This window comes from Phalacrocorax aristotelis, chromosome 1, assembly GCF_949628215.1.
Source record: "Phalacrocorax aristotelis chromosome 1, bGulAri2.1, whole genome shotgun sequence".
NCBI classification, from domain to species: Eukaryota; Metazoa; Chordata; class Aves; order Suliformes; family Phalacrocoracidae; genus Phalacrocorax; species Phalacrocorax aristotelis.
The window spans coordinates 144020954-144047102 of record NC_134276.1 but is presented as its reverse complement, the minus strand read 5'-3'; the positions used below and the strand labels follow the sequence as shown (position 1 = coordinate 144047102).

The window sequence follows — 26149 nt, the reverse complement described above, 5'->3', positions numbered from 1 at the left end:
TGGCCAAAATCACAGTTGCACTGGCTGTCCATAAGCAACATGTACTTCTCCAAACCCTTAGCAGCCTCTGAATGGAGATCACGTCATTTTCCTCCTCACTGTCACTTTCCCTCTAGCTGATGCTCTCAGACTGTCTGCCTTACACCATCTCCACAAGTCTCACTGCAAAAATCATCATGTGTTTGGCTCTCTGTTTTCACACCCTGCAGTTCTCCATAAATTCCTGGCAGAGAGGGAGGGAACAAGTTTTTTCGCTCCTTGACCCTGGATTTCTGTCAGTTCCTTGAGCTGTGTTCAAACCTAATCTCAGCCCTGGACATACTTTTACCACAGATTCAGCTATTAAATGACTCACATTTCTACTGACATGAATACCACCTTTAAGCAAGTTCACTTGGAGATTTCATAAGTGCTGGGTATTGTTATTACATGAGAGCAATTTTCAGAAGTGAATCTCTGGACTTCATTTTATCACTCCATTATATGACTCAGTCACAGACTGTATGCTGTAATGGGTGACAAGAAGATAAAGGGCCATCCTTAGTCATGGTTCTCAAAGGTCAGGTTGTTCTGCTGAAATTATCCAGGAGAGAATTGCTTTTTCACAGGCCAACCTGATGCTTGCAATCACAGTTTCCCCATTGCGATCAGCTTGCAAGAGAAGCAAAGGGCAATAAATGTACTTTTCATTCAGACAGCTCTGCTGATATTTCCAGGGGACTTGTGTGCTTAGAAGTGTTCACATCTCAAAGGCACTGCAGCTCTCCAGATTCTCCTCTCAGTAGCAACTGGAGCTTGCAAGTGCCAAATTTTTTAGCATATCTCAGCATGGTGACGATGTTTTGTCTGGTAAGTGATGCTAATGAACACCAAGCAGGTCAGCACTACTGACTTTCTGAGACAATTCACAGGAAAGCATGCTACACAAACCCTACTGTCATCTCTGGTCACCCACATCAAAAGCGGCAGAGGTGTTTGGGTTTCTTACAGTCTTAAGAAAGCCTCTTATCAAACGCCACCTCTTTTCCCTCTCAACAGAACAACAGATAAATCTTTTATTTGTTTTCAGCGGCACTGAAGTATTCATCATGTAGTTTATTTGACCATGACTGAAAGAGATGAGTTGAAAGAGTGGTGCTTGTTTATATTACATGGGACATAATCTTTAATTCCTTTCGCAATTTCCATATTTGGCTACAGAAAATTATTTTTTATCCCCTTGATTTTCCCAGGTTTTTCCCTCCTCAAAAATTCTAGGTCAGACTAACCTGTTGGGTTTTTTCCTGGAGCACCAGATAGACACAAATGCACATTACATCAGTGGTTTTTAAGCAGTAAACAACAAATAGATAAGGAAATAATTTTGACAGACTGGCATCCTGCCTGGCAGGTAGGGTAACACTGTGTCAGGTCATAAGATATCAGGGCTGAGAAAGCAGTAACAAAGAAAACAGAATTACTGTGTTCTCATAAAATTAAGGTAGAGCATTTGGTACCTAACAAACAAAGTCAGGATGTTTTGATAGCTTTCTGCCACCAGAGTGGTGTCCTTTAGTGGACCATTGTCTTCCTCAGCACCGCAAAATAAATAATCTGCATCAGCAAGAAACTGAAAAGTTATTTTAAGGTTTTGAAGGCTACAGAGGAACTTAGGCTGGCAGAGGGCACATAAATGCATGCAAAGGTACAGGCTGCTGGAGCACCTGGCTGTCAGCCAAGGTGAATCACACTGTGCTGAGCAAGCTGAGATGCTTCGCTTTGTGTCTTTAGCAATGACAAGAACAGTTCATTGATCTGCACTGGTCAACTGATCTACTGGAGAAAGCAGCTGACTTAGTTTCTTACCATGGGATTTCATGGTAATATCTTGTTTGACCTCTTTCTACTTAAAAGGTGCATCTGTGTGTTTGTATAACATAATTTATAACATATATATCTATAACACAATTTATAACATATATATAATTTATAATTGCTTGGTCTTGTACATAATATGTCAGTGCCCTATGAGGAAAGAGATGAATCTGCAAACTTCTCTCACTGCTAACTGGAAATTACATGGGCAGTCCCATAGACTATGGAAGTCCTTGGGGCAAGTCAAAAGAGAAAATTCATCACGATATGAGTGCATCCCGTCTCATTCAATTCTCAATTTCTGGGAAAAAACCCATGAGAACCAGTGGGAAGAACAGCCTTGATCCACTTGCTGGAGAAGGCAGTGGTAGGAATTGGCTCCTTTTCACTGAAAATGTGTGCTAAATACGTTCCTTGTCTGCAGGTTCAGTTTGCCACTGAAAGCTTAATTAGTGTTCCTCAGCAACAGGGAAACATTCTGATTGACAAAATTCATTGGTTTTGTCTGAGGCTTTAAAGTGCTCGCTTCACAATATGCTCCACGGTTATTTTTAAACTCCTTGCAAAATTCACAGCTGAGCATTTTGATTCCGAGTGAAATTCAGCAACGACAAAAGAAATGCCAGTGATGCATTTCTGAGGAAAAAAGGTAGGACCTCAGCTTGAACTTTGTGACCTATGGCAGTAACAGCTTTTCCTCTCCTATCTCCCAGTCTGAGAAGAAAACGGGGATACTTGGGTGAAGAGGAAACCAAACAGACAGTTCAACAATTAATAAAAAAGACGATAAGGTAAAGATAGCAAGAAATGAAGTGAAACCATTTGTAGATAACTTGTGAGGTCTTTTGTCGTCAGCACCAAAGAAAACTGTTCAGAAGAGCTTCAAGAGGGAATCAGAAAGCGAAGTGGACAAACAGTAAGGTGCCATTTAAAATTTCATATGGACGGGTATGTGCTGAAAGGAACAGCCACCACACACCTTACCATCAGCTTATCAGCTGCAACGACTCAAAAGTGAACCCCCAGGAGTCACAGGAACTGGGTAGTGAAAATCCTGTTCTCTAGCAGCTCGAAAGGTAAACTGCTGAACTGCATGAGGAGAGGAGAGGCAAACAATTCTCCAAACACCATCATGCTACTAAACACACTTTGTTCTGTACTGGAATATTGTGGACTGCTGCTGTTACCATCCCCCCAGAAAGACACTGAAAAGATAATGCTTGATTACCAGAGGAGAGCTAGGAGCTAGAATGGATACAACAGATGTGTGAGCAGCTAAATACTTCAAGCTAATAAGCAGAACCATCAAACAGTATAATGTGAGGCCCATCTCTCCGAAGTTTTGAGTGGGCCTTGGTATTTCTGAAATACGAGCATACACTAAACTGATTTTGAAAAGCAAAACTAAGTATTCTAAGAGAAAAATGCTAAACTACTTTGAATCACTAATTCAATTCAAAGGCATTGACCTAACTTTGCTGTATTATGGTGTTAGGAAAATAATTATACATATGTAAAGATAATAATGATTAAAAGTGTGTTTCAGAGGAAAACAAATAAGTTAACAATACCAATTTCTGTAAATCTCTGATATTATGAAGCATTTATGAACAAGCTGAAGAGTCCCTACTGAATAATGGAAGCTTTCTTGGACCAGGACTTAAACAAGACTGTACTTATGCGTGTTACTTTGACCTCACTTGTTCCTGTCAGTTATCAGTCTGCTACTTAAAAATTTTTAAGCAAGGAAAGAAATATAAAAAAGAAAAAAAGAAAGTAGTCATACATTTCAAAATTGTAATTCCATCATATGTTTGAAAACCATAATTCCACCTCCATTAGTAGTAATGTCTAGCAGCATATTTGTATAAATCTGCCTAAAGCACTTGTAATCTTTGTGTTGTAATAAAGTAAGAATGATGCTTCCATCTCTCTCTCTATTCATTTCTGGAAAATTCCAGCAGTAATATGTAATACACATGAATATTTATCAGAGGAAAATAATGGTTATACTCATATTTAATTTTTAATCTGAGATCTTGGATATTATTAACTTTTCTGGCAGTATTAAGAGGAATAATTTCATAATTCAGTAGTGAAAAGAACTGGAAATGAACCATAAGTAAATAGAGCTGAATTATCTTTTGCAAAGATCTGAGGAACAGAGATGGAGGTTATGCAGGTTGCATGTGAAAACCTACAGAAAATCAGATATATTTAATGCGTGACAGACCACCTTGCTTTGAGTTCTGCCTTCACTTTCCACTCTCAGGAAATAAATCTGCAGGCAGGCCCTCTCTCTGTGCATGCAGCCCTGGGTCCTGGACAACGTGATTGCATTACAGTCTCAGAGGTGTTTTGGTTTGGTTTCATATTGCTTGCTTTATTAAAAATGTTTTTAGTCTCATCAGTTGCAAGGAAAAAATCTTGAAAACTGAAACCAAATGTAGCTCGTGGGAACAGCACTGACCTTCATCTGTGGAGGTGCGACAAAAGATGGGAACATAGGAAGGAGGACTGTGTGCTGCAAAATCCCGTTGGCTTGGGAGAAGTACTAGGGGATGACCTGCATGTGCCCATAGCACTTCGGATCTGAAGAGGAGCACACCCGTGGAATGGAGCTGCCACTTCCCCTACTTGCTGTGCTCAGGTTCACCTCATGGAGCACTATCAAGTGCACAAGCTGGCTTCCTCTTGAATGAAACTGAGCCAGAAGATGTCCTCTGGAGTCAAACCTCAAGCACTCTGGCTGCAAGCCAGTATTCAGACAGATAGTACTTTGTGCAGTCCAGTGGTGATCATGAGTGGGCTACACAGCAGCCTGGGAAGTTTCATACCCAAAAAGGAGCTACACCGTGCAGAGGTAGGAGCCCCCTCATGGTCTGTTGTACCAGCCTAGAGCTGGGACAAAGTAAATCACATCTGAAATGTGTACAGGGTGGACGCCAGGCCTGCAGCACAAAGGGCTTTGCTCTACAGACCTGCTCCTATTTGTCCACAGCATTTGCTCACGTGAGCAAAATCTCTGAAGCCACCAGCACCCCCAGTTGGCAGGTGCCAGTTCCCTTTTTGTCCCCAGCCTGTGCCCAGGTTACACACTGACTTTCTCTCCACTGCCTAATCAACAATTCACAGCCAATACAAGTCTCTTTCTCTTACTGATTCCTAACATTTTGTTTCATTTCCTAAGTGCATCGGTATAAGTAACAGTAGCCTCCTCACATCTTACCAACATTTGCAGTTCTATAGAGCAGTGGCAGGGGGAGTGCAAGACAACCCACTGGGGTGCAGGAAGAAAATATTTTTGTAATATTATTAAATAAAATTAAATTTAAAAACACTTCAAAATTAGTATTTTTCCATCTTTATCTCACCCTTTTAAATTTCTGTTTGTGTGTGTGTTTTATAATGTACAGACTATATTATTGCAGTAGCAAATGTATATAATTTACAAATAAATAGATGCACATATATTGGGAGTACCTGTTCAAAAATTTTTTATTGATGGGATGCATAATTTAGAAAGTTTGCAGATCACTGCTATAGATGTAAGAGGTGGTAACATGTATTTTAAGTCCTAAGCTACTTGTGTCAGAAAATCCATCCCGTTGGCACTGTACGTACTACAGCATATACTGCATCTGGCATTGAACTCACCTGGCACGGGGTCAGGCCGCGATGACTGACACCGGGACTGCCTGCACAAACTGCTGCCGTCATTCCCCATGGTTAATGGTCTAACCAGAGAACAGTGAGGGTGTGTGGAAGAGTTTGGACTCTGGCACCAGGCACTCTGAGTAGGGAAAAGGGATGCAGAGATCTTTTTTTCCCTGTGAACAGAAATTCAATTAAGTTTACTGTGTGTATTTCACACATTTTGCACATGCATGTATGTGGTCAGGATATCAAAATATGTACATTGCATTTATTACTGCATTATTTATTGCATTTCATTATCATATTTATTATTGTATTTTGCATAGATTTACTGTGTTTACTGCACACATACATTAAATTTGTGTGATATACCTAACTACACACATGTATTTGACACATTCTGCATTTGGCTGTAGGTGGAAGAACTGCAACTTCTATATCGTTTGACATTATAATTTACCATTTGCCATTGGTTATAATTCTGCCGGACTTGAACTTTTTGTACTGAATTTTTACCTAATTTCTCCCTGCTTCTGACTTAATTTCATTGGAGTGTTTGAACAAAAGTGATTTAGCCATTTTTAAGAACAAAGCTTGTGAAGAACAGACAGTTTAACCTATGCTGAAAACTCTTCTAAACATCTCCAGCTGCAGTCTGGAGAAGAAATTAAGAGAAGAGCAACTACCCCAAACGTAAGAAGCGTCACCTACTTTTTTTGTGAAAATATATCCAGAATGGATAATCCTTTGTTTTTGAAATACGTCAATTCCTCTGCACATTCTTCTCTTTTGTGAACGTGGCTCAAAAGCCTCTGGAACCCATATTCTGGAAGGGACTTAGAAAAAACCACCTGTATTGTGTTCCTTATTCAAAACAGTCAATGGCTCAGCTCAGGGGTTCCTGACTGAGACTTGGTACCCAAACTAAACTGTCCACAGCTGGACCAATGAACCACACTTTTTCATAGCCCTGCCAAGTTTAAGTTGATACAAAGGTTAGAAGACAGTTCTGAAGTAATTTAGAAAGCGATGGTTTTCAGTCCCTAGCTCAGTTCAAAGTGCAGTGGTCTGAGAGAAGACCATGTTCAGGCCTTTTTTCTCAAGAAAAAGGTAAATAGTTCTGTGAATATCAATATTTTTGGCTGAAAGCTTTCCAGCTCATGGACTTTGAATGGTTCCATCTAAACACTTGGGGCTGAAAGGATAATATGTAATAATAGGTCACATTTTAAGAGGAATTGTACTTGAATTTTACTTTCCACTTAGTCTTGACTGACAGTGAAGGCACTGCTATCAGGAGTTTTGGACTGGATTCCTGTTTGAAGGTTAAGGTTAATTCTTATTTTCAAAATTCCAAAACTTTGCAAAAATTTCTTACCAAGATGCTCATTTAAAAGTGTTCAGTTACAGGGCCAGTCTGGCACAATGCTGTAATTATAGAGTACACTCAATGAACATCAGATACCTTTTAATGAAACTTTGTCTTTTTCTTCCTGTTTGCCCTGGGTCAGCCCTCTTCCACTCTGTGTCAGTTATTGTGAATCCCTGTTCCTTTTCCCATCCCTCTTTTTTCTTTGTTTTTGAGAAAGTTGGTATAACCGTGTTCCCAGTGTTTCCACTTTGCTCCTTTGCCACCCATCCTCGCCTTCTATTCCAGCAGAGAGGAGTGTACCAAGCCACAGCCTGAAAAAAACCCAACATATCGCTGCTTATTTATATTCTGCATTTTTTCATCAAGTTAATTGTTTATTGCAGACAAACCAGGAAGGACTAAAAGGGTAGGTGTTCCAATGTATTTCTGAGTCATCTATCATTTGAAAGATAAATAGTAATGGCAACCACCAAATTCCAGATTTTTTTCTTTGGTCTTTAAAATCCATTTTCAGTCTTTAAATATATTTAGGGTAGATTCATCATCTAAGAGCCTTGAAATTCCACTACTCCAATTAAGTAAACCAGACAGAGAAGGAGACAAAAGAGGACATGACAATTCTGCAAGTATGTTAAAGACTGCTGAAGGAAGAAAAATATTCTCCATGTCCACAGTGGACAGGACAAGAAGGAAAGGACTAACATGGAGGCAGAAGAAGTGCAGTTTAGGCACTAGGAAAGCCTTTCTAAGCGTACAGAGAGTGAGGCGCTCATGCAGATTGCCTGGGGACATGGTGGAGTCTCTGTTACTGAAGGTCTTCCAGAACTACCTAGGCAAGCCACAGCCAGGAGCAATCCTGGCAGAGGTAATGACGTCTCAAGTTCCCTTTCAGCCTCTGATTCCCTGGCACTGGTGAAATAGCAAGTATGGACAAACTGAGCTAGAAGAGGAGTAAACATGAAAAGATGAGACCAAAAGTCAACATTCACTTAATCATTTGTAAGGTGTAAATTACGCTACCTTGGGGAAGCTGTATAATTTACCCTGTTTGTGAAAATCCCAGGCTATTGTCACTAGTTCAAGTTTATCTAGCTAAAAATTACCAAAACCATAGTTGCCACTGGACAACCATAGGGTAAAAAAATGATCTTGAGCTCTTTCTCATCCCCAAGTCAACAGAAGTTTGCCTAAAAATATTTAACACAGTTGCCAAGCTGATGGCAGTTACTAATGGGCAGCCATAGGCTGAATAGCCCTGGGCATAGCTGGATCTTTCATGGCTGAAACAGTGGAGGGGGACAGTGGGCTGGCAATTCACACTTGTGGAGCCCCTGCTTCAATTGCTGTGAGGATGTTAGCTTTTCATTCAACAAGTGGTGTTGTCAATCTGCTGTTTTTCTTCGGTCCTTCAGATCCTAGTAATTAACATCACAGCTTTGCTGTGTTTGGATTGCTTGTGCTTGATTCTACAGGTCTTTAACAGAATGATCCTCAATCTCTGAAGGCAGTCCAATGATAGAGCTGTCTGGTTAAGGAAATGTAGTGATTTTGCTTAGAGCGCTCACTTGACCATCAGGCTCACAGAGAATGGTGGCACAGTCAAGGCTTGTCCTAAATCTCTCCAGGTCCTTCCAAAGAAAATCTGAGGGAGGTTTGTGAAGCACTGTAGCATCTGTGGCCCAAACCTGCAAAGATCAAGCAGCCATTAGATTAAAGATAAAATGGCTCCTGGATATTTATACAATATGAGAACTCAGTAAAAACATCAGGTTTTCCTTTTCCTTTTTGACTTTTGTAACACTGGCCACTATTTGATCTGTGAAGTCAAAGCGGAAAGAACTATATTTCAAGACTCACAGCTTAGTTATAGTGATTATTTTAAAGTACTTCTCCTGTGGATTAACAGAGATTAGTAAAGGCACATTTTTCAAGGTGTGATAGTAAATCCTGGGTTTTTGGTCTGTCTTGCTGAGAGTAAGATTAAAAATAGGCAGTTTCTTTTATTTTCTGAATTACCAGGGGCATTGGAAGAGATCTGTGATATCAGCTTTAAAATTCCAGTCTCTGCTTGATTCTGGATTGCCTCTGTTCAGGGAGAAGCTGTCTCTACTGGAGACTGGGAATTTTTGGTACTTTTATCGTTATACAAAAGATTTAACAACGTTGTACTTTATAAAGTGAACACAATTATCTGTGACCTTTATCGCTAATGCAGTAGCAAAAGCACCTGTTATGAAAACATTTGTCTTACACAAGGCAACCACAACATGCTTTTGCAAATGGTGTTCCTAAAGGATTTGGCATTTGCCATCTGTGAGAAAACGGCTTCAACCATTTCGTAGTAGCCAAAATAATTCTCACTGAATTTTAAAGGAGAAGTATATCGGAAAAAAAAAGTAACATGCTCTCTTCCAAAAGTGCTCACCATACGACACTCTGCCAAAGTGTATTTGTGGCTTTTTCACACATACACCAGAAGACAGCACCGACTGTGGCTCTTTCGGCCCCCCGCCAGCTTGCATTTCCAGCTTTTTTGTAAAAGGGCTCATGCAGGGCTGCATTCACCTGCATTGAGCTTGGTGATGAACATAGACTTTGCCTCCTTTTATTCTGTGAGGCCTCAATTTTCATCTCAGAAAAAGAAACAAGCACCGGTGGTAAAAGAGGCTTCAAGCCATATTCCAGCCATCTACACTGGCATCTAACTTGAGCATTTTGCCTTGGTTCATCTGATGTTCTCACAGGGAGCTGGGGCCTGGAAGTCCTTCCTAGCTGACTATCTGACACAGACACTACTGTACATGGATTTTAGATGCAAGAGTTGGCAACCTGAGTACAACCCTTTGAAATTAATAAACCAGCAGAAATTTTCTGCTTGCATATGCTGAAACAGAAGCTGTGGTGGGCCTTCTACCTCAGCCAGTTGTTCACCCAAGAGCCCTTTAATGATAATGGGAAGAGCAACCCTGTCAATGACTTCAGCACTGATCAGAACACTTCAGAAAGGACTACTTTTGAAGTGGGTGGGAATGGTTATTGTGTCAAAGCCAACCAAGAGGAAACCATTTCTGGGGAGATCTGCCAGGTGTCTTGCAGCCAGCCAAGCAGCCAGCATCTTTACCCAGTACAGCAGAGGCTGTGCCTGCTCTGAGTGTGTGTACATCCCAGAGGTTGCCGGAGGCTGCGTGCACACACCAGCATGCATACCTCAGCTACACCTACAACTGAGCCTTGGCCACATTTAGTTCACATGTTCAAGCCTTTTCCATTAGCATGGATATCAGATGCATATATTTGTTGTTTTCTCTTTAAAGCTTTTCTGGGACATGATGAAGTCATCTGACTCTTTGCATCTTAGATCCTACCTGCCTCTCTAACTCTTATTCAAACTGGCAAAAAGATACATCTGAACTAGCTGGAGGGGAAGTAATTTTTGAAAAGCAGCAGCCCATGCACTGAATTTTTAACATATACTTCTGGCATGACATCAAAAGAGAACACATCATTATCTTCTTTTTACAGAATAGGAAACTAAGGCACAAAGTGTCATCATTTTGCCTAAAGTCATCCAAGACAAAGCCAGGAGCAGAATCCTATTGCCAGAACAGTGCTTTAAGCTTTCTCTGCTGGATAACAGTTGTCCTCAGAGAGTGGGCAGGGTCTGGAAGGCAACATAATTTTTCTTTTCAGGTGAGACTTTACTATAGTGATACTTCAGGCTATACACAAAACCATATTAATTGCTTCAGTAGCAACACATAAAACTCATTTCCGTTCCAGTTCTATAATTTGTGCATTTCTGATCCAAGGTTCACACCCTCTGTTGGCGAACACTGGCACAACTCAATATTCTGACAGTATGGGGAGCATTTTATGGGACTAATGGTTCGAAAAAGGAATATGTCCAACAAGGACATTCCATGATAGCTTCCCATTGCTGGGAACTTGAAATGCTGGACATGTCATGCAAACCTCAGGCTTGTACTGAAGATGGACATTAGCAGCTTCTTCTGAATTCAACATTATTTGTGAGCATTAAGTCTTTCTGAAATACAGACCTAAGTTTGACTCTATGCCATCAGGCTAAGAGTGTACCTTAGTCTGCCAGCTGACAAAAGACCCTCAGAACACCCCCACTCACTGTCACGGTGGAGTTGGGCCCCATCCTGGTCTTGGGGGGAAAGCGAAATACAGCCACTGGTTGGCCTTGGACGTCCTGCTTCAACAGGTAATTCCCAATGCTTTCCTCCTTTTCAGGGGCACAGTTCAGGATCTTTATAAAATGAGCGCCGGAATCAACTTCAGCAATTTTCAAATTTCCAATAGCGCTGAAAGAACAGAAGTTGATTTGAAAGTGTAAAAGCATCGCTTAACTGAAAAAATACATGTATTTCCTTATAACAACTAGCTTAGACATCAGTAATTGATGGCAAGTAAACGTACCACAGGCAGAACATTTACAGCACTGCCATTCTACTTTTTATGCAGTGCCTTTTATCTGAAAAAATCCATTTGCATTAAAATTAGTATATTCTATTTCTCTTTCACACATAGGTAGCAACTATTACCATCAGAAACTGGAAGATTCTTTGTGGGGCAAAAAGTCATCAGTATACCATTTAAATTTGGTTTTGTCTAAATCTATATAGGCTACAACATCTAAGGGTGCCTTGGGTATTTAGCCTAGTATGACTAGTGGGACTTGTGTAGCTGACTTCCTTCCTAAGTTTAGAAAATTCCTCCTGTCTATCAGTATACCTTTCTCCTGCTCTCATTGTTTTTCCCTTCCTGGAGAAAGACAAATCTTCATTATTAAGACTTTATTATTAACTCAGACAGAGTCCATGCTACAAGGCTGAGATTTCATCCCTCCCTTGTTTCAGAATCACAGGAAAGCAGGGGCTGTTTTGCATCTGCAGTAAGATCAGGGACTTCTTGTGTGAGCAGGGGAACACTAAATCTCCCTTAAGCACTGGAAAACAAATTTATCACTTGAGTGTTCCTTTAAGTAGTGCACATGTCAAGGGAGCACTTTTAAACACTCAGTCCCAGACTGTAATACTCATCGTAGGTCTTATTAGACAGGTTGTGAATGAAGTCTAAGAATCATTCAGCTTTTGATGTGGCATCTACTGCAATAAATTTCATTATTTAGCATTGGTGCAGTGTCTTGTCTGTCTTCTGTGGGTGTAATGCTTTTGCCCTTGCCACATTCATCTTGTTCCAGTAGGTTTAAGTCATAGACCTCTGTGTCTGTAGTAAAGGTTGACCCAACAGCCCAGACAGCCTATGTGCTCACTTAGCAGAGCCAAATCCTCATCTTCGACAGTGTGACAAACACTGCCCACCCACCCCAAATAATTCAGCTGTGTGGTGTAGCAGTGAGTCACGCTTGCTCACGACAGCCAGGCTGCCTCCAGGCTGCCGCTGGCATTGATGGATTTGGAAGCAGAGCCGTGGGGAACTGCCCCTCCCTGGCCAGAGAAGACGTGCATAGTGAATGTAACACTTGGCTGCCTCTCCCCTGCCTTCCTGCAAACTTTGGGAACTCCAGAGCATCCCTCCTCCCACTCAGTCCTGGTCTATTTGTGCTTCACGTCAGCAAGAAGAGGCCTGGAGACAGCTAACCGGAGATGCAGAGCCTCAGAGGGGCTTTGTCTGTACAGCCAGGCTGAGGGGCACCTCACCTTCAAACTCCCCCCCTCTTCTGGCTGCTTAATTTCATCTGGCTGCCTCAGCTTGGCATGTTTCTCCTTCCTCCCTGCTCATAGGACCACACTCTAAGCTGGATCGCTGAAATAACCCAGCATAAAAGGTTTGGGGGGGGGGACATTATTTTAACCTGAGCTTTTTTGTCAGTCTCTGAAAGCTGCTGTATCAGTACAGCTGAAAGGATGGACAGCTGTGCTTAAAAACTTCATGGACTGCTGAGCAAGAGAATGATCCTTCAGGATGCTTTGGTTTGTAAGTCATCGTTTACACATGTGGTACACATGCAGATGTAAAATGCTCTGACTCAAATCCATAGTTGCTTTCTACGTCTCTATAGTCCTGGAGCTCCAGCAGTGGCCTAGGACTCCATCGGGTTCTAAAATCAGAATGACACTAGCAACAAAGAGAAATCTCTGACATTTTTACCCTCTGGAAGGGTGTAGAGCCAGTTAAGTCAATGGGAGAAGACTTCTGAGCCATATAGAAGACAAAGATCTTCCTGATCTCCCATTTCACTCTGCCTGTGCAAAGAAAATGAAGGCAAAGCTTTGGGTGACAAATGTATCTAGGAGGAGGACAGGAAAAAGCAGATGGGGAAAGAGACATCATGTAACATTGTAAACAGCAGAATCATGGTTGATAATGGAGTGAATAATGAGGGTCTAGGGCAGCATGACTTTCCCTAAGGAAGACCTCAGGTTGAACTTAGTGAAGCTGGGGAGACTTGGGAACATAAAATGGGGTTAACAGGACTTTCTGATACAACACATGGGACTGGTAAAGGAGCAAATGACAGGACATAGGAATTTGGTGTTGGAAGCTGCTGAAGCCTGCAATGCAGAGCTGCCAGCTTGAATCCAGGCAATCCACTGCCTCACAGCCATGCTGGCTGAAGGCAAAGGCCAGATCCAAAGCTGCAGGGGTTAAACAGCCAGGTTAGCTCAACCACGCCTCAGGGTGAATCAGGCAAGAGCTGTTAGTAATAAAGAAGAGTAAATGGGCTTGATCATTCTTCAGTCTTGAATGATTTTGAATCAGTTGGGCAGTCTCCCGGTGCCAGCTCAGAGAGCACAGGACTTTTGATGGGCATGGGACAGGAATGCATCATCGTGCAATTAATTATCCTTCCAGGCATGAAAATACAGTCTCCCTCTGTGGACAACTCCCAGTACTTAGAAGAACCTAGGGCAAGCTGTTAGCTCTTGATGATCCTGCTCTGGATGGGATTTCCAAAGTAAGATCTCTCTGGCATCTCTCTTTTGTTCACAAGAGAAGTCATCCGCTGCTCCCCTGAGTCAGCCTGGGATTAACAGCAGTCTTTATTCTCTGCCTGTACTGCCCAAACAAAGCTTCTAAGTCAAGAGCCCCTTTTGTGTTAATACATGTGAATCTAAAAAAAATCCTTAAGAGTCAATGTCAGTTTTTCACATAGTCATGGGGTCTGCACATGGCAAGGGAGAGAAGTGGAAGAAGAAATGAAGGAGAGCAGACAGGTCGAAACCCAACGCTAGGGACTTTGACTCCACTCACCACAAAACTTAAGCTCAGGTATAGTTCTCCTCACTTTACTTATAAAAGAAAGTGAAGTGCTCTTACACTGACACACATTCCCTCACACTCTTTCTCAGAGACTTCTATCTTTAGTCAGTCATCCTTGCTGTACGTTTCTTTGAATTGTAATTGGATAATCTTCCGGATTTTGGGGCACCCTTTTGTCAGAGGAATTTCGGGGGATATAGCCTGTATTTGACGAAACTGAGAGTAACTAAATTAACAAAGGACTGACTAAGGGTAAGATTATTTGTTCTGGAAATCTTTTTTTACCAGCAACTATTTTTAAGGAATCCTATAACAAAATACTTACATTTTTCTACATTCATGTCCTGGTATGCTATTTTCTGCCAAAAAAGACTCTGACTTTGTGAACATAATGACCTGTGTGTATGTCTCATTGGGAATTTGGGCCTTAGCCCACGCACTTCCTACCCTCAACCCTAAAAATCCCAAATGTATAGGCACCATTTGAACTAATTCCCTCAAAACCCATTTATTTTTTGCACTCTAAGTGTACATGCAGTTCTTAGGTCCACGCAAAAGCCCTACATGTAACATGAGGGAGGGAGGAGGTGAGGAAGGTGAAACCTGCAGGACTTCTCTAAGAGCTTGTACAGCCAGCTAGCTGCTGGATGGTAACAGACTTTTGTGAGTTTAAATGAGGGAATAACATCTCTAAGGAGATGTTCACTGAAGGCTTCAAAGCTTTTTTTAGCAAGTTAGTTTACCTTTCAAAATACTGGAACAGCTCCTGTGAGACAGGAGCTAAAGTGCTGAAGTGCATGGAGGAGTGGTTAGTGTACATCAATGCTGTAGTTTCTTCTGCTATGTGCTAATACTGGTGGAACAGAACCCAAAATTTTCTATAATGTACCTAATGCTGAGGGGAGAAAAAGTGTCAGTGCTCTTGGCAGCACAGGGTGCATCAGCCATGGATCTGTCACCTGTCAGTAGGACGCCATTTGAACTGCTCCTCTCTGAGCTGGTAGAGGTAGAAACAGGGCATTTTAACTAGAAGACATACCAAGAATTCAAGTCTTTCTAAGCTCTTAAGTCTTAAAGAAAATCATAGATTTATACTATTATTATGTTGGGAAAGGCTTATCTCCAGAAGTACAAATCTATTAATTTTTATGCCAACAGATTTAACTATACTAAAGAGATAAGATAGGAGAAGTCCTGGGAGAAGGCTCAGATCTTTCTTTGTGAAAGGCTGAGAAATATTGTATACATAGTAGCTGTACGCAACTATAGGCCTGAAATGCCAAGGTTCAGCTGAGATCCTTTACAGTGCTTTACAGATCAGGGATTAAATATCACTCATCCTCAGTATGTAGCACACTTGCACTTAGTACAAAATAGATACTGAGGATTTTCAATAGCCGTGCACAAAATTTCAAGTATCAGTGTCTTTTCTTTCTTGTTTTCTGCAAAACAGTTACCCCATAATATAGCAGATTTAACACTGCTCAGGTGCAAAAGTCAGGGAAAGGTTTAGGGCGACATTCACATTGAACACGCACAATGGCTGTCTTTAAGCATCAGTGCCAGGACACGTATGACAATACTATCACCCTCCTTGCACACAGCTGATTGCTGAAAATCCTGATGCCTCAACTCCCATCCATTTCTCAGTATGCCAATATTCATTAACAGTCTAATTAAATCTAATTAAACATATAACCTTCAAGGTGCTTTAAGTATGTTCACATATTCTCAAAAGCAAATGGATGTAAATTAAACTCAATTATAAACAAAACACGCCAAATATCCTAGCTGGCCAAAATCATGTATTCCACTAAGTTTGTGTATACTTGTACTGTGGCTCCACAACAAACTCGATCAAGTCATACTACTCAGCAGCTTTCTGCAAAAGTATTACTCAACTACGTGTTCACACTGTGTACACTCAAAGGATGTTGTATAATGCAATACCAAATGAAAACATTAGGTATTGTGTACCCAATGTAATTTTATTTACTTAATGTGTACAACAAGAAAAGGTATACTTTAAATTGAAATTGAGTGGAGTAAAAAACAAAAAGTGCTAGGGTGCTGGCATGGTTAAATACCATAGTAGTAATGAATCAAATGAGAATTAAAAGAATAGCTTAAGTTACGCATTTAACAAGTTTAACCACACACAAAGCAAACTGTCATCGCATTTTACTCTTTATCTTCAACAATTAGCAGAGCTAATGACTTCTTTTGCTTTCTGTATGAGACAAGATGTGATTCAATCCCCACTGGAAAACAGTTCACACAATACAAGGAAATGCATAAAGGGGAAGGTGATCTCTTTTATCTCCTAATGTTTATCTAGAGTTATTCTCCCCAAGCCCAGTCAAACAGTATGGAGTATCTCATTATTTAGAAACAGCTTTAGAGCTCTGAACATGACTGGAGCTTTCGTACTGGCTTTCAAAGGTATCTTTTCATGGCTCTCCCTATAATGTCCCAAGAATTCCACAGATCTCTTTATGGAGACATATGCAAGGAGCACAGTGGGTTTACAAAGACTAAGCCCATGAGAAAAATGCATAAAAAGCTGACAAAACTACAAAATGAATGGGAGCAGGGAGAGCAGCAGGTATCAAAGAACTGGGAGTCAGGAAAGTGTTTGATAAAGTGCCTCTCAAAATATTATCTCCCATTGGCTTAGATACAAATACTGTCACATGAACTGTCTGAATGACTGCAAACAGGGAATAATAATAGCCAAGGGGGCTGTGTCTCATATGTTCCTACAGGGACAACGGGTAGCTCTCATTTCATGGAGCATCTCCACTTGTGATGTGCAAGGGGAAATAAACCAGCTGGTTAATAAAATATGTAGATAACATTAAGTTGAGAGAAGAGGGTAGTAGAACACAAATGAGAGCAAGAGAAAGAATACAAAGAGCCCTAGAGAGCTTAGAAATATGGGCAGGAAATAAGTGAGATGAAGCTCTTGGAAAATGGTACACTAATTTATCAGGGGGGGAAATAGCATTCACTGGAGGGAAAAGTATGGAGAGCAATAATGCTGAAAGAAGGCTAGGAGAAAGCCAATGATGCATTTGCAATTTGACAGAACAAAAAAGGCTGTTACAATTTTATGGCACTGTCCTTGCAGAGCAGGGAGCAGAGAGTGGAAGATTTCCTTTGTGCAGCTTTGGAGAGTAGAAGCTGGAAATACTGATACCAGTGTTCACATGTACCAGTGCCTGGTGTGACCAGGCTTCACTGACTGTAAGAAGATTCCTCCTAGTTCATCCTAGGAGTAAATGCAGGTAAACAGAGTTCTCCCACTTCTAATACAGGCAACATAGAGTTCATCCTGGATGAGGGGACTGAGTGCATCCTCAGTAAGTTTCCAGATGACACCAAGCTGGTTGGAAGTGTCGATCTGCTGGAGGGCAGGAAGGCCCTACAGAGGGACCTGGACAGACTGGATCATTGAGCCGGAGCCAACAGTATGAGGTTCAACAAGGCCAAGTGCCGGGTCCTGCACTTGAGTCGCAACAGCCCCATGCAACGCTACAGGCTTGGGGAGGGGTGGCTGGAGAGCTGCCTGGAGGAAAAGGACCTGGGAGTGTTGGTTGACAGCCACCTGAGCATGAGCCAGCAGTGTGCCTAGGCAGCCAAGAAGGCCAATGGGGTCCTGGCTTGTGTCAGGAATAGTGTGGCCAGCAGGAGCAGGGAGGTGATGGTGCCCCTGTACTCGGCACTGGTGAGGCTGCATCTCGAGTACTGTGTGCAGTTTTGGGCCCCTCACTGCAAGGAGGACATCGAGGTGCTGGAGCATGTCCAGGGAAGGGCAACGAAGCTGGTGAAGGGTCTAGAGAACAAGTCTTATGAGGAGCGGCTGAGGGAGCTTGGGGTGGTTTAGTCTGGAGAAGAGGAGGCTGAGGGGAGACCTTATCGCTCTCTACAACTACCTGAAAGGAGGTTGTAGCGAGGCGGGGGTTGGTCTCTTCTCCCTAGTATCAAGCAATAGGATGAGAGGAAATGGCCTCAAGCTGCGCCAGGGGAAGTTTAGGTTGGATATTAGGAAAAACTTCACTGAAAGGGTTGTCAGGCATTGGAGCAGGCTGCCCAGGGAGGTGGCTGAGTCTCCATCCCTGGAGGTATTTAAAAGAAGGGTAGATGTGGTGCTTGAGGATATGGTTTCGTGGTGGACTTGGCAGTGATAGGTTAGCGGTTGGACTCAATAATCTTAAGTGTCTTTTCCAACCTTAACGATTCTATTATTCTATGATCCACTCCTCACATCTTGGCCTGAGGCACCAAACATGCAACTTCATGCATGACAATTTGTTTTAAGTACTACTCTGCTAGAAACTATGCATTTGGGCTGGCACAAGACCAGAATAAAATGTATTGGGTTCATTTTAGGATGTCTCATCTCCAGAAAAATATTGACAATTAACAAGATATTATATAAGGGTGTATGAGGGATCCAGGGGCTAATCTGTGGGGATAAAAAAAGTAAAGGAGCTAAAATCCTTGTCTTCAACAGATAATCACATGGACATGTAATTCCAGAATGGGTATGGCAGGTGGGTGGAAAATCCCAAAAAGGCAATGGCTTTACGCAGCTGAACTACCACAGATGAAATATCATTATAAAAGGAGAAATGTAGGTTGAGTATTGTGAAAGCAATCTTAGCAATAAGCATGCGCAGGCCTATCCACTGAACAATGTGGTAGGAAATAGTCTGAAGGAGAGTGTCCACACAGGGGCTAGCCTTAAAACTGGAGATGTCAGTTGTTGTAATTTCTCTGAAGAAGACAGATCCAAGGTAACTAAAACCAGCTGAGGATCTGTTTTGATAGATCTGTCCCATGTTTAGTATATGTGAAGCTAAATTAAAGATGTAAAATGCCTTTTTGGGACAACTCGCTTCTCCCAGAGACAAAGCTTTATTTTTTAATGGGATTTCTAGGTGGGTGTAAATCCCATACAGCCCAGTTCACTCCTCTGGCTGCCTGTCACTTCCTCAAATAGTTTCATGCAGACCACGTGGTGGGACCCTCTGAAGTCCCCTGCAATGTCAGTTCCACTCTTGGATTCAAAACTGGGTGTGACCAGTTGAAGACAAGCCCAAACCAACCATGAGACACAGTGTTTCTGCTCTGTTTTTGGACTGTCTTCGCAAGGGAGGTGTCTTTGAAGCACTGGGCAGAAAGTATTAACAAAATAGAAAGGGACATGGTGAATGAAGATTGATGTACCTTTTCTGAAGATGAAGACCAATTTGGGGGCAGTTGTCCTTAAAGCAATAAGTGAGATTGTTACATTTCAAAGCCTTTGATGTTCTCCGGTATCCCCCTGGATAAGGACTTAGCTTCTTATCAAGGGTTTGCTTGTGTTTCACAGCTCTTCAAAAGGAGATACTGCAGCAAACACCATTCCCTACAAAAATAACCTGAAGGAAAGCCCCAGCTGTGCCTGTACCTGGATGCAGACTTTTGGTAGCCCTCATAAGCAGAACATGTCCTATGATTCTCCACATATCCAAGACTCTGGGCAATCTTCCCTGAGTCAGTAAACAAAGGGCCGAAACAGTCCTGGTGTTGTCCTGACACCGTCACTGAAAGGCTAAGGTTTCTCGATGGAGCAGAGTTCCAGTTGGGTATTTCAGTACCATCTTCAGGCTGAGCTGTTGAGCAAGCAAAAGACAAAGGCACGGAGGTATGCAATATTAACATAAAGACAACTTATAGGAAACAAATCTCTTTTTTTTTTGTAACAAAACCGGAACATTTAATTTCCTCTTTGCTTCTAATTGCAAAGCAATGCTTAGCAAACACTCGTCTCAAAGTGTTAAGCCCACGGCTATAAAATATAGCACAGCTGGTAAACTGAGTATTTTCTTACTGACATGTAGACTTATTACCTCATTGGAATTACCTTGAGTAACGGCAAAACAATAAATTATGCCATCAGTGGTATAATTGTCATCCTGCAATTCCAGTGCTGCTAGGCGGCATAGCATCAGCTGTGAGCAGATAATGAATATATTAAGGCTCCCTTCCAATTACAAAAGGAAAGTGATAACATCCCCTAATCACCTTTTTGTTCCCCTTTTCAAATATAAGCATCCAAGAGGGACTATGAGGGACTCCCCACCCCAGCAAAGGCAGAGAGAGCCAGAGAGAGGAAGCAAGCCCTGTGAACCTGTCTTTCACAAGGAAAACTTCTCTCATCTCCCACATCAGAGTCTCCCCAACAAACTAAATCCTTTTCAGTACCTGTTTCTCAGAATATTTCCTTCAATATTTTATGTTGAGTATTGCACAGGACTCGCTCCACCAGGTAATCTATCTTTAACCAGACCTGGTGGGTTAGCCGAAATTTTGGGGGGAAAGATGCATCCCTTAGCTCATCTTAGCTCTGAAATGACTGGAGCACAAATCAGCTTTGCTTGAATGAGTGTCTGGGTCAGACAGCATCACTGCAATGCAGATTAGCTTCACCAGCTCCCTAAGTGCATTGCCTACAGTGTTGCTTTTTTCCGTATGAGGGTTTTTTAATTACAAAAAACAGGGTCTTAGAAATTTTATAGTCACTCTTCCCTGTGCATTTCATCATGTCATGGTGGTGGCACAGCATCAGACACTCTTCCAGTGTCATCTGTAATTCCCTCACTTGGGACACCCAGGGAAGTACTGCTCCAGCCCTGGGACAGTGATGCTGGTTCAACTGCCTGTGTTAAACAGGCAGTGTTAAAGACAGCCAAGTGTAATAGCACAGGGGTAGTAAGGAGGTGAAACGCTACAGCACAGCAGTCTAAAGAGAAAGCTAGAGATGGCATACAGCTTAACAGAATGTGACTTTGGTTGAGGATGAACTGAGCTAGGAAACATTAAAGAATGGCTTTTGGGCTTTTGGTAGCAGAGAAACAGCACAAGGGGCAATGAGCTCCCTAAGCTGGGAACTTGCAATCCTGGGCTTTGCTTTTCTGGGCTGGAGCCTTTGCTAGATCAAACACTCAGAGTGGCAGCCAAACTGGCAGCCGCAGGGTGAACAGACTGTGTTGAAGCTGCTTTTCACTGATGTGTCAACAAGCCAGTCTGTTCCTGAGATCAGACCGATGGCTGCTTTTGCTGTTGCTAGGATGTGGCATCCTTCAAAGGGGCTTTTGGGGAGCCTCTAGGAGGGGCCCTGACACTGTTGAAATTAAGTGGGATCAAATGACTAATTCCCTTATGCTCCTTTGGAAACTGTCTAAACTGTGGTATTGCTCCACAAACACTCAGCAGGGAAAAATGCTGTAGGGGAAGCCTCCAGGAGAGCATCTCTTGGGCAGACAAAGCCTCCTTTCCTGTGGCACCCTGAACTCCAGGACACTGCATCTGTGTCAGTCATTAAGCTGCCTGACGTAGCTCACCCTGGGGCACCTGCTCTGCCCCTGTAGAGCCCTTGTAGGCTCTCCCTTACTTTTTTTTGTGCCATTTTGCTGTGTCATGCCACAGCAAGGGATATTTACGCCCCAAAATTAGTAGTGGAGTGCATACAAAGCTCTCCTATGAGAGAGGCGACTCTTGAGTTCAAACTCCCCCTATCCAAATCAGGGCAATGATTTTAATCACAGTTTTCAGTCAATGGTGTGGAGGGGAGAAGGAGTCTGTTGGCAAATCCCGCTGTCTAACATGCTTTGTTGTTCACCGATACACATATGGGAACAGGAGGGAAGGACTTGAGGCTAGTGGCTAGCTCGTGCTTCAAATGGTGGAACAGCAGAGGCCCACTGCTTTCCACATATCTACCCTGTATCGTATGTATAAACTTGCCCAAATTTGTTTGAAGTGATTCATTAACTAAAGACACAACTGGGAGGACACACAGACAAACATGAGCATACACATACATGCAGAGGCAGGTCCTCTTTTCCCTAGAAGACGAGGACATTAAAACATTTTCACAACTTCTTTTTCCCTTCAGACAGCTGTTTATGGCAGGAGGATGCACGCTCCTTTCCGACAGTGGTCAGATTGGGATCTTTCATTGTTTTCTAATACCTGGGGTGAAATCCATCTTCATTCATCAATACGTTGGAGATGGTCAACACTGCACCTTTGGAAAAGGAATGGCACTCTCTCCCAACCCTGGGGCAGGCAAGTGCTGCTAGAATAAGCTGCAGCTGCTCCCTCCCAAGCTCTTCATTACAGCGCTTCACCAAAGCTAAGTGTTTTGATTTGGTTCAATAGGCAGAAATGAAACATTTCAACTGAAGAATGTCCAAGCATTTTGTTTAGGTCAAATGAAACATCTCAGCCTTTCCAAACACGCTGTTCCCCAAGCAGCTGAACTAATGAAGCCTGGTTTCTAATGACATTTTCCCTTCATTCTGCTTCCCCATCCCCCGGCCCTGGCCTCATGTGGATTCTCTGATGGCTAATAAATGGGAAGGAGGGAAGGACATACCAACCTTTTTTTCAATAGAAGCACTAACAGAATCTCTCATGCCTGACTGTCAATTTTCAGAAAACCTGTAGGACCTGGTCCCTGAGGACACTATCCCCATGCCACCTGAGAGGGAGAACTGATCCATGTATTCCAAAGCTATTAAGGTTAGAAAAATGGGTGTATATGCACACAGACCAGTAGCTAGGTACCACAAGAATAAAAAAATCCAATTGTTTTTGTTTCCGCCACAATGCCAGTGTTCCCATTTTTATCATCATGCAGGTCTAAGCTAAATGCCAAAATACAAGAATTGCCCACTGACTAGAAATTCTAGTCATAACTGTGTTTCAAGAGCTGTGCTACATCCCCTTTTTCACAGGATGTTGTGCAAACCCCCCAGTAGGATTGGCATTGTTGCTCTGGTCTGTGTTGAAGTAACTAAAGCATATTTTAAAAATCTATGGGGACAAATATGCTTTGCTTCACTGCAGAGGCTTGTAACAGAGATTTGTCCTCCTCTCATGAGCTTCCCTCGCACAGAGCAGCACTCACACAAGTCCTCACCCAGCACCAGTTTCTTCTTAAACTTTCCATGTCGTTCTGTGGGAGCCAAAATGATCCAGTGACCAAGTGCAAAGCGTGGACTTTTGCCCCATCAGCAGCACCCTGCTGCAAGACCACTGGTGTCACTGCTCTCTATCTTGCAACACTGGAAGAAATGATATGGGGAGGGAGGCAGAGGGTGCAGAACCTCTGCTGGCATTGGGGCTGCTGTCAGCCCTGGTTGTAATTTGGAAACAGTCACAACCCCTGCAACAGGCAAGCGCTGGGTGCTCACTGTTCAGCAGCTTATTCTGGGCCAGTCACAGCTCCCAGAACATGTACACACAACTTTCCACAAACCTCCTCCAGGCATCTACACACTGCTTGGAGCGCAGCTGCAGATTTTTCTACAAGGGAAAGCTAAGCTTACTATAACATAAGGCATGAAAATAAAAGGTCTTTTTACATATGGAGTCATTATTGCGGCTATGCCCATTGTGAAACACAAGGAAATAACAACACTTAGTCCAGGGAACGCAGGCATATTCTCTACCACCTGAGGCCTCACCTGCCCCTTGCATGTTTGAAGACATGATCAGTCCCAGCCAGACAGTGGGGTATGAAATGGGATGTGGGCTGCTCCATTCCATTAGTTGAAATATAACCAAAGCCTCCTCTCAAGCCATAGGGTTATATTTTCCTATTGTGTGCATGTGGACAAATAAAGGCCTGTAGTTTTCTGTCCTAAATGTAAAGCAGTCACATCTCCAGAGACTTACCTATGGCTCTTCTTTGCAAAGCCTGAGTTAGGCCAGAAGATCGTGCCAGACTGGGCATATCTGTGGTCCCCATGTTGGAGGCAGGATGAGATAAACCCACAAAGGACATGTCTGAAGAATATGTTGACTCATCTTCTGTGGAGCTTGGAGTGATGCAGCCAGTGACCGATAGCTCAGAAGACAGCTGGGAGGATGTCATCTCTGTGCTGTATGAAAAATTACCCTTTAATAATTTGTCAAGAAAATGATCTTTAAAACGAGACCAAAGCATACACTAGTCTCTTTGTCTACTAAACAAATAAGTGAGAGCAGGATTTTATATGGGGACAAGTTATATCAATGTTAACCCAGAAAATGATATCCCAACCTCTTCTTTGTTTTAAAGTGGACATAGTCCTAGCTGAGCAATACTGCATTGTGATACAGCCAACAAACCTATCTTCAGCTCTGAGTAATATGCTTGTACCATCTAATGTGTCTGCATGCTGGGTTGACTATTTGTCACATCTGCCATTTGAGCAGGTCTATATCTGGGATGACATCCTCTCATTCTTGTAGGCTACCAAAGCTCCCAGGTTGTGGTAGCTTTTAGCTGAAATGTGTAATTCTAATTCTCTTCTGCATGCCACCATGGGCAGAGGCAGACAAGAGTTGAGCATGTAGTGTCGTCTCCCTGGCCCAGATGAACCTAAGCCAGTTCCCATCTGGAAGCCACCTTGCCAAGTCAGCACAGCACCACATCCTAACTAATATACTTGGTTATCATAACACAGATATGCAGGTTTTGGACCAGAGTTGGCTTATATCCAACCTGCTGGGAGCACAGACAGAGGGATTTGGATTTGTCTGCACTTTTTTTTAATCTACACATGCTTCTAGGTGCCAACTGTGTGGCCTGCTCCCTTAGAAGGATGACTAGACAATGGTTCGAGAGGCTCTTGATAACTTGCCAGCATAGCTAGCCCATAGGGCCATGGGGTTTGCAAACATCTTCCACCATGATTTTATGGGAATTGCTAAGTTCGCCATATTAAGTCCTTCAGAAGAAAGTCTTTGTCCTTCTCTTAAAGTTAAATAATTGCCTGATTCATTTAATGTAATTCAGGGGACCTTGCAGAATTCCTTACTGTGGCACTGAGTTGCTGCTGCGAAGCCAAGACAACAAGAGAGGTTCAGGGAAGGGAGGAGATGAAGCATGGTGTTGTCCCTCATCCAGCCTTGCCTCGGGGGACAGGATGTGGGGGATCTTCCAATAGCATAAAAAGGGTGTGAGCTGCATATCTTGTGAGGACAGTATGCTGCCCAAGCAAGAGTTACTGTTCCCTGAAGTATAATTTCTCTGTTCCCCTCAAGACATCGGTCCTCTGAGTCACCTCTCTGACAGGCAATGCCTTTGCAATTCCATGAGCCCTATGTGGCCACTGAAAACATGAAGTCATTTAACTATCAGAGACAAGTAGTTTAACTTGTGCACTTTTTTAAGGAATGTATGTGATTTAAAGACAATGAGCCTGTAAATGCAGAGGTGTTCTTCTGCACACATATAGCAACCGGCACTCTCGGGACTTCCAGAGGTCCCTTCCAACCCCTAGCATTCTGTGATTCTGTGACTTCCCTGGATCTATACTATGAAACAGGATAGCAGAAAAAGCACCACAGTTCATATGATACTGGCCCATGTAGGACTTTTAAATTAGAAAACTCAAAGCTTAGCAGCATCTGTTGAAAACCTCAAAGGAAGACAAAGTGTGTGTGTATTCATCCTTGTAAATATTCCCAAGAACACTATTTTTGGTCATGACAACACAGCTGAGGCTGACCATATACAAGCTAGCTGCTTTTAGGCCACACTGGCAGGAAAAGAGTTTTCCTTCCTAAGCATCTGGCTTCCATCTGGGCGGATACACTTGGTCAGGCTGTTTATTTTATGAACTCCACCTGCATGTATGCCTCCACCTATGCCTCTCTGTCTGTGTGGGTGGGTAGGGCTGAGTGTTTGCTGTACATTGCAGAATTTCAAAAGGAACTTAATTACCTCCTGCTTCCAGCTATGGTGGTACAAGTCCAGAGCAATTTCAATAACTTCAGTGAAATTACTTGTGGGTTTACACAGGTGTCAGTGAGAGCACAGCTGAGCCCAGAGCAAGGCTCTTCTAAGCACCAGCTCATAGAAAGCATCCAGAGACCCGCAACCTGATTCGAATACCTAACAAAACCCCTGCTTGTGCAATGGATGTTATCCACAGGCATTGTGCATTAAGCTGTATTACAGATTCTAAAATA

General features: G+C 42.6%; 1 protein-coding gene across 1 annotated transcript in view; it reads right to left on the bottom strand.

The window, feature by feature from the left end:
- LMNTD1 (lamin tail domain containing 1) overlaps window positions 1-24027 on the bottom strand; it is a 47870-nt gene extending 23843 nt beyond the window's left edge. Inside the window, exons 1-6 of the mRNA XM_075081979.1 lie at window positions 23867-24027; window positions 19590-19794; window positions 11025-11211; window positions 8449-8568; window positions 6977-7194; window positions 5512-5684 (exon numbers count right to left, since the gene is read on the bottom strand). Of these exons, the coding sequence (XP_074938080.1) occupies window positions 5512-5684; window positions 6977-7194; window positions 8449-8568; window positions 11025-11211; window positions 19590-19794; window positions 23867-23975 (1012 nt within the window). The 5' untranslated portion in view covers window positions 23976-24027. The remainder of the gene's footprint in view (window positions 1-5511; window positions 5685-6976; window positions 7195-8448; window positions 8569-11024; window positions 11212-19589; window positions 19795-23866) is intronic.
- Window positions 24028-26149: the final 2122 nt, after the last annotated feature.